This window comes from Cyprinus carpio, chromosome A10 (genome assembly GCF_018340385.1).
Source record: "Cyprinus carpio isolate SPL01 chromosome A10, ASM1834038v1, whole genome shotgun sequence".
NCBI lineage: Eukaryota > Metazoa > Chordata > Actinopteri > Cypriniformes > Cyprinidae > Cyprinus > Cyprinus carpio.
The window spans coordinates 129,910-144,069 of NC_056581.1; the positions used below are offsets into that span (position 1 = coordinate 129,910).

Below are 14,160 nucleotides of genomic sequence, written 5' to 3' on the forward strand. Positions count from 1 at the left end.
CCATCCACCAGGGGTTAATCTGACTCCCACTGCTAGTCAACACAGTTAGAGCAGAGTTTGCTTGAGTATCAGTCACGCTTATTGACAGTGTAAGATGATTAACGGTTAGTCGTGTCGGAAATCCAACCATGGATAATCATGTTGTTGTCTCAGAAACACGCTCAGCCATCGCACTGAATCAGGTAAACTGGTTATACATTTATGTTTCAGTATAATTACGCACGCTATACCAGGGGCGGTTCTAAACCCTTTTAAGGTTTGAGCCCCCCATCTGTCACCTTGGCCCCCCAAAACTATCTTAACGATCAGGCCAGTGCTGCTTCCGTAAGTTTTAAGTCTTGTCAGTTTAAACACTAAAGTAATTTTAAGCCATTTAAGCCCAAGACATCTCAACGCGGTACTCACGCGCTGTGATAAAGCGTTTCTATGCGCACTGCACGCACACACATGTGAAGTGCACAAACAGATAGCCTTCTCAGACATTCTTTCAAAAGTGGCATGAAAGTTAAAGAAAATAATGGTGCAGCAATCTGCATTAAGCATTTGTGAGGGTTTCGAAGCATAACCAAATCCTCCTCAGATTCTGACACCATTGTGCCCCGAAGGCCACCCATCACACAAGCTGCTGACTCTGAAACTCTTCATATTCTGTTGTGTCTTTGCATCTGCCAGACCTCTTCCTGTAAGAGTTTCTTCTAGTTTTCAAGTGCCCGGTGAATGGTGTAGGAAACCGTACTCACTGACTTGTCTTTGTGTGCATTTTCTCAAGGAAAGACAATACACTGGTCTGTCCATCTTCTTTTGTGGATTGCGTTTTTCTCACCAATATGATAGCTAAACTACTTCATGTAGCACAATGCTGTCACTCATCACTACGTCTTGCTGAATGATGATACTGCCTGTTGTCTGTGCCAACCAGATGAATGAAGTTTCCAGTGATCACTGCATCATTTCAGCACACTATGATGGATAAATCGCTGCCATTCCCATCAGCAGAACAGTGGAATAGTCTACACATCAACAAAAGATCACAAACTGCAGCCTTTAGCAGCCAACAACAGGAACACCCCATCTACATGAACTTTTACAATCAATATGAAATTGATGTTAAAGATATCCATCCATTTTTTGACACCTATGCAGGACTGGGTTGCATTGGCATCAGACAGCAGGCAGAGTAGCCCATACTGTACATCCCTTTCCCTCGACACATCTACCAGCCATTCTTGGGGGATCCATAAGATGCTTTCTGGTGAGCTCAGAGATATAATATCTCCAGTGTTTTCTGGGTCTGCCATGAGGTCTCTTCCCGTTTGGAAATGTCCGGGATACACCCACAGGAAGGAGTCCAGGAACCAGCTCAGTGACTATTGCAGTTGCAATGCAGAGGAACAGCTTTATTCCCACTTCAGCACTGCAGTCTGCTATAATGGCCACAATACTGCAGCAGCCAAGGCACTGATTCACCTACTGATGTAATGCTCCAACTTGGGCAGCAAATCAGAATATTAGGATGATTTCTGAAGGATCATGTGACACTGAAACCTGGAGTAATGATGCTGAAAATTCAGCTTTGAAATCACAGCAATAAATTACATTTAACAATATATTCACATAGAAAGCAGCTATTTTAAATAGTAAAAATATTTCACAATATTACTGCTTTTGCTGTATTTTGGATCAAATAAATGCAGGCTTGGTAAACAGAAGAGACTTCTTTAAAAAAAACATAAAAAATCTTACTGTTCAAAAACTTTTGACTGGTAGTGTACTTAATATACTTGTACTGAACTTAGCTAATTCACCCACCTGGTGGAACCTGGTTTCTCTTAAAGTTTTTTTCTTTTTCATTTGTATATATTAAGATTTTTACAAGTAAGAGTTTCTTGATTTGAGCGTCTTTACCTGATGAAGTGCTACATCGGTCAGCCAGTAATTATCGTCCTTGTCAGTAGTTATTCCATGCGGCATGTAGAACCTGTTCAAACAACCATTTCATTACAAACAAGCACAATGAATCAAAGACAGGAGCATAGCAAACAGCAGCTACTCAAATACTTTCATTATAATCAATCTTTCTAGAGGGCAAATGCAGCACCGGCCCACTAACCTGAACTGTAGACATGGTGCAAAAACACAATCTCATGGACTTACATATTTCTTCCTGAGGCTTTGAGCACTTTTCCTTTGGCTGGATCCACCACCATGATCGTGGAATGCTGGATGGGACCCAGATTTTTCTGCTGATAGATGCCATTGATAAAGGAGCTGCAGGAGAAAATAACTTCATTATACCATAACAACATATTGTGTATTAGCAGCATCCCCCCTTTAGAGGAACAGTTCACCCAAAAATGAAAGCCTGTCATAATTTCCTTAGCCTATTGTTGTTTCAAACCTATATGAATTTCTTTCTACTCTTGAACACACACACACAAAAAGAAACTGAAAGAATCTCTGCTCCTTTCCATACAATGAAAATAAATGCAGATCCAAATATGACAAAAAAACTCTACAAACTTAGCATAATCATAGCCCAAATTACATGTATTCCAAGTCCTCTGAAACCAAATGAAAGGTTCGTGAAAGCCTGAAATATAGACTTTCATTCATCTTCGAAACACAAATGAAGATACATTCAGAGCACATATATACAGTAGAGTATATCAAATATGGTAAACGGCAGCTCAACTGTACTTGTTTGAAGCATAAAAACAAACCTCATTGGTTCTTGTGGAAGCTCAAATGTGATTGTGTGACATGAAAGAAAAAAATCTCACTGGTTTCAAAGCTTCAAGGGAGTACAGTTGAGCTTCCACCTATTATATCTGATGTGCTTTATACATGTGTGTGTTGTAAATAAAAGCCTAAATGAAGTCTGTCCATCATGTAAATCAATCACATCTCTTCAGAAGACTTGTATTAAATAGCTTGATTCATATGGATTATATTCACAATGTCTTTTTAAACTTTTTGGAGCTTAAAAATTTTGTCTGCATGAACTTTCAGTGGATGGAAATAATTGAGAATATTAAAAACATCTTTATTAGTATTCCAAGGATGAAAGAAAGTGTTATGGGTTTGAATGGCTTTAAGCAAATTATTATTTTTGGGAGAACTATCCATTTCAATTACAGTACACAACGCACAATAAATAACCTTTCACCAGACAGTAACATTGTTCAGAGTTAGACAATGACAACATCATGAGCAGTGTTCATTGGATGTCTAGACCAGGGGCATGTCTAGAGCATTTCAAATGGGGTGGCCAGTCTGGGGCACTGGCTCAAAAGAGGGTGGCCGGGGGTGGGGGGGTTATGGTTTGCGGCACGATTTATTTAAAAATACATTGTGTATACACTCACTAAACAAAGAGTGACAGCTTTTTTAGTGGTAATGAGCACTCTTTGCAAGCTTTCTAGTCTATGATCCATTTAAAATGTAGAACTTTGTTTTTCAGCCACACACACGTTGGAAAGTTTCGGGAATGACATCTGCATATTTATGTGAGATTCACTCTCGAAGTAGCAGTGATTGATACAATGATGACCAAAGCAATAGACGGGAGAAAATATGTGAAAATGGGCATTAAGACTAGAGCACCCTCACTAATTTTAGAAGCACCATCAGTGATTATTTCTGGAACCTGGTTAATACGCTTTTATTGCAAAACTATATACAAAAACAACAAAATACAAATGCACTTAATAAAACAATTGAATAAATGCATATTTACACTCACCTAAAGGATTATTAGGAACACCATACTAATACTGTGTTTGACCCCCTTTGCCTCCAGAACTGCCTTAATTCTATGTGGCATTGATTCAACAAGGTGCTGAAAGCATTCTTTAGAAATGTTGGCCATATTGATAGGATAGCATCTTGCACGAAGCTCCCGTTCCACCACATCCCAAAGATGCTCAATTAGGTTGAGATCTGGTGACTGTGGGGGCCATTTTAGTACAGTGAACTCATTGTCATGTTCAAGAAACCAATTTGAAATGATTCGAGCTTTGTGACATGGAGCATTATCCTGCTGGAAGTAGCCATCAGAGGATGGGTACATGGTGGTCATAAAGGGATGGACATGGTCAGAAACAATGCTCAGGTAGGCTGTGGCATTTAAATGATGCCCAATTGGCACTAAGGGGCCTAAAGTGTGCCAAGAAAACATCCCCCACACCATTACACCACCACCAGCAGCCTGCACAGTGGTAACAAGGCATGATGGATCCATGTTCTCATTCTGTTTAAGCCAAATTCTGACTCTACCATCTGAATGTCTCAACAGAAATCGAGACTTATCAGACCAGGCAACATTTTTCCAGTCTTCGACTGTCCAATTTTGGTGAGCTCGTGCAAATTGTAGCCTCTTTTTCCTATTTGTAGTGGAGATGAGTGGTATCCGGTGGGGTCTTCTGCTGTTGTAGCCCATCCGCCTCAAGGTTGTGCATGTTGTGGCTTCACAAATGCTTTGCTGCATACCTCGGTTGTAACAAGTGGTTATTTCAGTCAAAGCTGCTCTTCTATCAGCTTGAATCAGTCGGCCCATTCTCCTCTGACCTCTAGCATCAACAAGATATTTTCGCCCACAGGACTGCCGCATACTGGATGTTTTTCCCTTTTCACACCATTCTTTGTAAACCCTAGAAATGGTTGTGCGTGAGAATCTCAGTAACTGAGCAGATTGTGAAATACTCAGACCGGCCCGTCTGGCACCAACAACCATGCTTAAATTGCTTAACTCACCTTTCTTTCCCATTCTGACATTCTGTTTGGAGTTCAGGTGATTGTCTTGACCAGGACCACACCCCTAAATGCATTGAAGCAACTGCTATGTGATTGGTTGATTAGATAATTGCATTAATGAGAAATTGAACAGGTGTTCCTAATAATCCTTTAGGTGAGTGTATAAGTTAAGCACTTAACTAAAATAAGTAGGCTATTAATAAAATAAATAACTAGAGAAGGCTGACTATAATCAGCTTGCTTCCATTTAATGAGATAAGCCTACTCCTCATCTGGATGGCCAGGATCTGCCACTGCCAGATGCAGTTAGAAATTTACTAAAAACAAGTCTATCGCAAGACATCTGGTGGGGGGGCACCTGGGGTGGCCAGCCAAATTTCAGGGGGGGGCGGTGCCACCCCTGGCCACCACGTAGACATGCCTCTGGTCTAGACAAAGCTCAATTTTACATCAGTTCATAACTTCAAACTTTATCACCTGCACAAATTCCTCTTCTTTTTATCAGAGCCTCAGTTAGATTCACAAAGATTACACAAAATCGCATATGTTTTAGGGCTGCATTTGTCACAAATGAGAAAGAAAGTAGTAATCCTTTGTTGAATGTGATTGTTCCATATTTGCTGTTTTGCTTTGTTTATAATTAAAATGGTGGGAAAATGATTGAAGTTGAAACAAAATTTGTTACAACACACTGTTCCTGTATGATAAAATAATATATTAGAATCAAATATGATACACTCCAAACTGGAACTTTTTCTAAACATGAGCATTGTTCACATCTTTCATGTGCTCCACAGTTTCCTTACCACCTGACCAGGTCTCACAGGGAGTAAAGAAGTCCAAATCCTCTTTAGGAGCAGGTCTGGCTGTACTTCCACCTCCATATGCGTCCAAACTGCACCGAGCCGGCTTTTGGGGTTTCTCTTTTTTACCTTGCCATATCAGTATCACAATCATTCTGATGGTACACTGACTTATAATAAGGAGAAAGGCTTCTGTGTCTTTCACAGGCTTCCATCAAACATCTGTTCTGGGAGTGTGTAAGTTCGGTGAGCCAGTAAACTCACTTAACTGTAGTGGGCACCAACGTCACAAAAATACACAAAACTACACAGTGGCTGTAATATAGGGGTCTCCAACCCTGCTCCAACACACCTGTCTGTAATTATCAACACCTTGATTAACTGCTTCAGGTGTGTTTGATTGGGGTCGGAGCTGAAATATGGAGCAGGGTTGGAGACCCCTGCTGTAAAGTGTTATTTCAGCACTGTATTATCTGATAGTCCCACCCCAAATTCACACCAATAAACCAGAAGTTAACATGTTGGAGCTGATTGAGATCCTTCAAACAACAAACAGCGTACAGAAACCTAAATGTGCTTGTTGTGGACTTATATAAATTCATTTCTGAATTTATATATTAGTTATTTATATAGTGTTTTCTCTTGCTGTGTAAATGTGTTTTAAGCAAACAGCAGCACTCTTTTAATATATGATTTATATTCACATTCCCTGCAATATAGAAGATGAAAGAGAGATGACTTGTAGGTGTCTAGGCAATATTTACTCACTAAAGTAAATATAGCGTGTTTATGGCAGCTTTAGATACATCAGAAGAAATTATTAATTATATTGATAATTATTTTAATATTTAGAAGTAATGAATGAATGTCAGACCCCTGAATAAAGGCAATAGCGCAGTGATTTCGTTTAGTAAAGTCTAATCTGGGTATACATTACATATTTAATTTAGTCTCACAAAGAAAAAAAGCAGTTTTATATTACTCAGAAATTGCTCTTATAAAGGACAAAATTCATTATTATTGGCATCCCAGTGAAGTCTTTTTAGTTTTATTAGAGTTCCTAGATGTTCCTAGATGTTTCTTCCTCATTTTTTTTAAAAGAACAAAACATTACGCCTAAACCGAAACTGTCTAAAAACTTTCTCTTTCTATTTTTTTTTTTTTTTTTTTTTTTTTGACTTTGTGGTCTCTGATTCAGAGCATAGTTCAATAGATTTGTCACAAACAGTTTATTAGGAAATATTTCTGCTTGTCGTAACACATCCTGAGCAAGAGGCTTTGTCAACAGAAGCGCAGTGAGGCTCGTTAAACTCACTGAATTGCGCAACACTGTTACAAACATAAGTACAACATCAGTAACGCCCTTCGAAGAGAACGTTCACACATGTCGCTTGTTTTGGTTTTGTTCTTCATGTAGATGCGCTGAGAAGCGCGAGCTACTATTGGCTGCAGTGAGATCATTCTACACGGTTTTCGGGCAGTGGTTCATGACTAACGGGAAAAGTGATGGCTTATGATTCACGGGGCTTGTTTAAATGACTGACAGCTCTGCCGACCAATCACGAGAGGAGTTTCGGTTCCTCGCTCGTCTCGATTCCGCTCGTGCTCTGAATGCTTCGATCTGTAGAACACACGATCGTCTTCAGTGATAGTGAGCGCGCTCGCAGGTCGTTCCCGATGAGTGTGCGCTTCCGTGCATATATCACCGGAAATAATGTCGACTTGGTCATCCGCGATTTTTTAGAAGTGTTCAAATTTACAGTAACTCATATGATGTGATGCCACTCTGAAGTTAATAGAAAAACAAAACCAAAAAAAAATTATCGTGCAGTGAATAAATGTTCTTATATAAATTATGTTCTGGAGCTTGTACAGATATATTGAAAGTGTCCTTGCCAATTATATAAATTTATTGTAATATCATGGAAAGAAAACTATAAATACTAGATTGTTATATATTTTTGTAGGCTTGAGGAGGCCACACACATTCTCATTAAAACCCCAATCTAGAATGGTTCAAGCTTCAAATGATATCTGTAGTAGAAAATACTGTATATGACTGATAACTGTAGTACTTTTGAAATCTGAAAACTACTATGGGGAAATTTATGACCATTATCTATTTGCTGACAGATCATTTTGTGTCTCTGGAAAATATTTATCTATGACTTTGTGTTATGTTGATTATCAAAGTGTTTTGTGTCTATTTGTTAACGGCCACATTAATGTTTTTAGAGGTTTAGTTAGACCCTTGGGGTAAGATAGCATTTATAGTGTTGACGTACCTAAAGGACTCACAGACTATGAGAAACTAGATTCTCTGGTCTGATTAACCTCATTTCCAAGTGCCGTGTCTGGTGGAAACCAGGCACCACTGCATCAACTACACAATACCATCCCAGCGTTGAAGCATGTTTGGGGTGTTTTTCAGCGGCACTGGTCTGATTAAATACAGGGATATCCTTGGGAGTGTTCAAGACCTCAGACCAGTTCACCTTCCAACAGGTCAGGGACCCTAAGTGGCCCTAAACGAGTCTCCCAAACCCCCGCACAGAAAGCTGGCAGAGGTGCCTCAAGTAAACGCTGAGTTAAAGGGAGGGTGGGTGATTTCGGAGAGGATCGCAATAGCAAGCTAACTTTGAAAGCGTAAGATCCCACCCTGCCTGCAAATCACTCTCCAAATCCACGCCTCCTCCGTGCTTGAGGGGGTCGTTGACTGGACGAACATTTTATGGTCCTACGCCTGATGATATACACAGATGATATACACTTAGAGCACTTATTAGAAAATATTTAGAGCACTTAACTTATTAGAATACATTAGAATACATTTAGAGCACTTAACTTATTAAAATTAATTAGAATACATTTAGAGCACTTAACTTATTGATTGCTATGGGGATGTGAAGAGACTTTCAACCAGCATAACAAAAAAATATTTTTGAGCCAAACCACCTAGGGTTTGAATACTTATGTTAATGTGAATGTTTCTCTCTCTCTCTCTTTTGTTTTTGCTCTGTCGTTATGGGGTATGGAGTGTAGATTGACAAGTGTTTTACTTTCTGAATGCACTGTATGTTTAGGTGTATTTATATATAAAATATAAATAAATAATTAAATTATTGGCTCAAATACTGTATGTGGACTGTTGTATGAAGGGGTACAATCAGTACATGCACATGAGAGTCATGCTTGTTAATAAATATGGTTCTGAATTAAAATTAATTTTGATATTTTTGGTTGGCATGCCATGAAGTACAAATATCAAAAGATATCAACTATATCAGGTCATTTTACCCTTTTAATTACAAGTCAAGTTCAGGTTATAAAATTTTGTGCTGTGTCTCTCCAAAAACTATTGATATTTATAAATGGATAATTCATGGTATTTATAAAAATAAACAAATACATAAATAAAAATAAAATGTAGTATTTTAATATAAACAAATAAAATACTTTTACCTCAAAAAATAACTGTAAACACTTAAAATGTACTTTTGTTTTACAATTTTCAACATTAAAAAAAATGCTTGCATTGTAATTTAAGGACGTTTTTCAATAACTTCCTCCTTCATTCTAAATTATTTGGATTATTTGCATAATGGCAGGAAAATTAACAGGCTGGGATTAGGATGGAAATGAGGAGCTTTGCTCGGTGAGGGTTATCTTATGCGAGAGTGCTGACTTGAAGTTTAATTTGATTTTTTTTACCATGTTATGAAATGTTCATTTGTGTAATTTTATCAACACGAACCAACTGATAGGCTTGTCTAAACTTCCAAACACCTCGCCTTAAAGGGTACCGCTGGCAAGATTGGCTTTAAATAATACTTGGCTGTCTGTGCAGAAAAAAGCTGGGGAAAAAATCTGAAACTGGTGCTACACGACTCGAGAAAACTTCCCTTTTGACAAAAACCTCAATAATGCACCTTTGATTTTGGCGGCACCCCTCTGTTGAGGTGACTGTCTATGAGGGGGATACAAAAAATGCACAAGTTTGATCTGCAGTTAAAGAAAAAAGCCCTGACGCTGTCTGCCAGATGACACAAAATGAAAATGTACGGCATAGTAGAAATGACCCCTATCTATATTATATCTTTCGATTTCCATCTTTTCTCAGTTACCTGCCTTTATGTCACAATGGACACTTCACATCATTTCCTCTTACTGATGCTTTTGCACTATGCAATAGGTAAGCCATGTCCCCAGTCCGTCACTCTATTTCCTCCCAGTTAACACTTATACTGGTATTGTATTGCTGTGATACTCAGTGCAGTGTTTTGTCCACACAGGCTCCAATGAAAGCTGTGTGAAAATTCTTCCAGACTCCAACAGTAGCATTGCTCTTGAGGTGGGAAAAAACTTCACCGCCACTTGTCACCTCCTGGAAGGCTCTGGTTATACCTCAGATGACATTGAATGGAATTTGAAAGACCTCAGCATTGAAAAGCAGTTTTACCGTAAAATAAACCAAACAGCTGTTGGTGTTACTGTTAACGCCAGCAGTGACATGAGCGGTTGGCTGCGCTGCAGTGCCGCCAAGAAGTGTATGTATGGAATCACACTTTATCCAGGATGTAAGTGTTTTCATGCCAAAATCACACGTGTTGCTTTAGAATTAAAAGTCTTGAATTCCTCACTCCAGCTGGGTTTTAGTTTTGTATGTATTTTTTGACAATTTGTTGCTCTAAAACACAAAATATTGCTGAATATCCAGTGTATGATATTGCAAGTGTTCAGAGACATTTGTGTTTGGAAAAGACTGACATTTAAGTTGTTTTAAGCTTTGCCTCCGCCTTAGTTTTGATACTGATTAATGCTATTCAAATGAAGCATTCTTCTTCAGTATTGGTTTTCTGATGTCAAATCTGGCACGACAGCTTGTCAAACCATATTTGAGATTTTCAAGCAGAGAATTTTCTTTTTTCCCGCGCTTGTATGCCTTCAGAACATTTGGTTAATAATAACAGCTTTCAGTTTGTGATGCAGTGATTTATAAACCTGTAGGATAAAACAGTCCTGCAGTGGCAGGATATCTTTGCATCTCTCAGACGTTCTCATTTTTTGAAACCCGAAACACTTCAACTTCAAGAAAATGTCTTGATACATCCATTGTTTTTGTGTTTATGACTTCCAGATCCTCCACTGAAACCAAAGAATCTGTCATGCATTGCTGTGCAAGAGGACAAAGTCATTTCCCCTAACTTAAACTGTAGTTGGGATCCAGGATCGCGAGACCCGCTGCTCGACACAACTTACACTGTTTATGTCTATGTGTACGTGTTAAAGTGGCATAAGTACTGATAGCACCTTTGTGATTTTCTGCCCAATGATTTAAAATGAAAGACTAGAATGTTATTTACTTCCTTTTCTTTGTCTTTTTTTTTAGAAATGTTTCATCCCAAACATATAAAGCTGACTGTAACCAGCGTCTTGCAAGATACTGCGTTGTCAATCTGGTGAATTTTCCAAATCATGTGCTTTTGACAGTGTGGGTTGAAGTGAAGAATGCTCTGGGGTCAGAGCGGTCAGACGCACTTGAAGAATATTCTAAGGATTTTGGTATGATCTCAGCTTTTGAATTAGGAAAGGATGCATTTAAAACTCTGTGTGAATGCATCACTTCAACTGGCTTTTGTGTTTGTTTTGTAGCGAAACCAAATCCACCATCGAATGTCCAAGTCCTCACTGAAGTGAACATCTCCACATCTCTCATGGTTACTTGGAAACATCTCATTAAAAAGAATGTTTTGACGCTTTCTTATGCCATCAGATACCGCAAAGCAGCATCCGATGTTTGGGTGGAGGTATGGGAAAGCCAAAAGCAATTCAGATTTTAAAATGGTCAGGACAAAAGAAAACATTTTTGTGAACTGTTAATAATGATTGTTAGTGAAAAACGTGGTGTGATTGGATTTTGTTTGACCTATCCAACATTTTATTTGCTTACCAAAACATTTCATAAGGGCTTTTCACACTGCGATTAAGCCTGGCTCATCATCGTTCTGAACCCCTGTCTTTAACCTCAGGTGTGTTTCACACGTGTACTTCAGAAGCGGGGTTAGCTTTTGTGGTGTTGCAGTGCTAAACTTGTAAAGTGTGAAACAAAGCAGTGTTAAAATGTTAACGCTAGATGCATAGCAACTGACACCTGAAAACACGTGCCTCATATGTTAACATAAGCAATAACATAAGCTTATGGAGACCCGTGAAGATTAATGTGTGAAGCATGAATGGTGTTAAACATGGGTTTATCCAGGGTTTAGAATGACCCTGGGTTAAACATTTCAGGTGTGAAAAGCCCTATTATGGCTCAAGGAGTTGGGAGCGGGTTCTTATTTCAAACAATGGAATATATTCATCTTGCATATAATTTAGTCCTCACCTCAAAAAAGAAAAAAAAAACGCTGTTTACTCATGTGTTCTTGAATCTTTTAGGTGCCCGAGAGCTTCACCAGAGGGGACATTGAGTCGTACAGACTGCAGTCTCTGGAGCCTTACACTCCATACGTGGTGCAGATGCGATGCATTGAGGAAAATTACAGCGGTTACTGGAGTGACTGGAGCGCCAGCATCACAGGAAACAACGCAGAAGCCAGTATGACATGTATTATTCATCTAGTGATTGAAAATCTCTAAAAAGGTTGATGGAAGGATCCTAAAATTGGGTTATAAAATAAATATCCCTTAAGAACAGTATTGGGGAAGCTACTCTGAAACTAGCTTACTAAAATAGTTAAGCTGCCCTTTAAAAAACTAGTTAGCTTCTCTAACACTACTACTAGTAAATCTTTACTATTACTTGATGTGTTGTTTTGAAGAGTTTTCTTTTTTAAGGACAACAGAGAACAGGCTCTGTTTCATGAAGCATGCAGAGATGGAATCTGAACATATGGTTTTACTCGACTCAGAAATGAATTGGATTTTACATTTGAGAGACCGACTGAATAGAATCAGAATTAATCAGAATTTCCATCACAGAATATGTAGGAGAGTGAGTTTGATTATCCTCTTGGCTTGCCTGACAGTGAAGTGTGTGCGGACAGCATGACATAAAAAACAGGGATGTTAAAACTATGGTCAGGCTACTGAAATGCACAGTTAAGTTAGTAGCATCACTGCTTAATTACTTCCCAGCATTCTGATGTTATTGAATCTTATTTTCTCAGAGCCAGCAAGCGCACCAGATCTTTGGAGAATCATCCAGCCCAGTTCTAATAATAGAAATGTCACTTTAGTATGGAAGGTAAATTCCTTTTTTTCACCTTACATGTGCTAAAATATCAGTAATAGTGTTAATCTATGTAGTGTCTTATTTAATTGCTGTTTGCAAGTTAAATAGTAAAGGTTTTCATATTGTCTTCTGTTACAGGCTCCTGTAAAAATGAATGGAAAAGTAAAGGGATATTACCTGAATATCTTTCAAGATGATGTGATGTTTAAAAGCTACAATATAACAACAGATAAGATCAGCCAGATGTATTCGATGGAGCTGCCACCAAATAAAACAGCCAGTATTGAACTAATTGCTAGCAATTCAGTTGGAGCGTCTCCTAAATCAACTTTATTCATTCCAAGATCAGGTCAAGGTATGTTAAAGACTGCAGTGTTTTTTGATAAAGTTTGAACCCTTCTGTTGTCCTCAGATTAGCTGTGCCCCCTTTTTTTGATGAAGAATATGCTCTAAAGGCAACACTTTTTATTTTTGGCACTTGAACCAGCCTTTGTGATATCATCCAAACAAATGGATAGCTGCTTTTTAAAATAAAATAAAATAAAATAAAATTGACATTCAAAATAAGCGCTCACAGAATCTAGATTTTGTGGCTGTTAAATTCCTTTTTTTGTGAATCTATGTATAAAATATGGTCCCAAAATATAATTTTACAGTTTTTTTACAGTAATTTTTAAGGATTTTTTTAGATTCAGCTACTTGCACATTATGTAGTATATGATAAGGTATAGTGGGGCTAAAGCCACTGAGCGCTTTCCAAAACACCTGGAGTACTTCACCTGATAGTTATAAGTGCACAAAAATAGATTTTTGTGTTGTGATGTGCAAAATCAGCCATATTGATAGGTTCTCTGAGAAACTAAAATGATATGATAAGATCATTTTAATTGACCTGGAAAAGGGACCCATCAAATTTGACCCAACGATTATAGATGGGTGCAGTTTTAGGACAATAGGAGAGTTGAAATAAATTATTTGTCAAATGCATGTTTAGTGTGAAAGGTGTAATGTGTGGTGTGTTTGTGATTGAGTAGAGCCTCCTGGTGTGGAGAATATGAGCTGGTCGGTGCGTGATGAAAAGCTGCAGGTGGAGTGGACTGCTGTCACGTCTCTTTGTGATGGCTTACATCTCTCTGAATACCTGCTGGAGTGGGTGAACATCCCCCAGCTTCAGACGGAGTGGCAGCGAGTCTCTAGCAGTGTCACCAACACACACAATAAGGGGTACCAACTCTATATTTTCTGAAGATCTGCTGGCTAATAAGCTGACCCACATGGAATCTGTACATATTTATTTATTTTAATCTGCTGATTATTGGTGGCGCATCTGCAGGATGAAGTTAACAATAGTAAATATGTTGAATTTAGCCA

General features: G+C 38.5%; 1 protein-coding gene across 1 annotated transcript in view; it reads left to right on the top strand.

Moving 5' to 3' along the window:
• LOC109097267 (interleukin-6 receptor subunit beta-like) overlaps positions 1–14,160 on the top strand; it is a 60,225-nt gene that overhangs the window by 36,130 nt on the left and 9,935 nt on the right. The window contains 7 exon segments of the mRNA XM_042764539.1: positions 10,693–10,831; positions 10,945–11,117; positions 11,208–11,362; positions 11,994–12,153; positions 12,725–12,801; positions 12,928–13,144; positions 13,824–14,013. Coding sequence (XP_042620473.1) covers positions 10,693–10,831; positions 10,945–11,117; positions 11,208–11,362; positions 11,994–12,153; positions 12,725–12,801; positions 12,928–13,144; positions 13,824–14,013 — 1,111 coding nt within the window.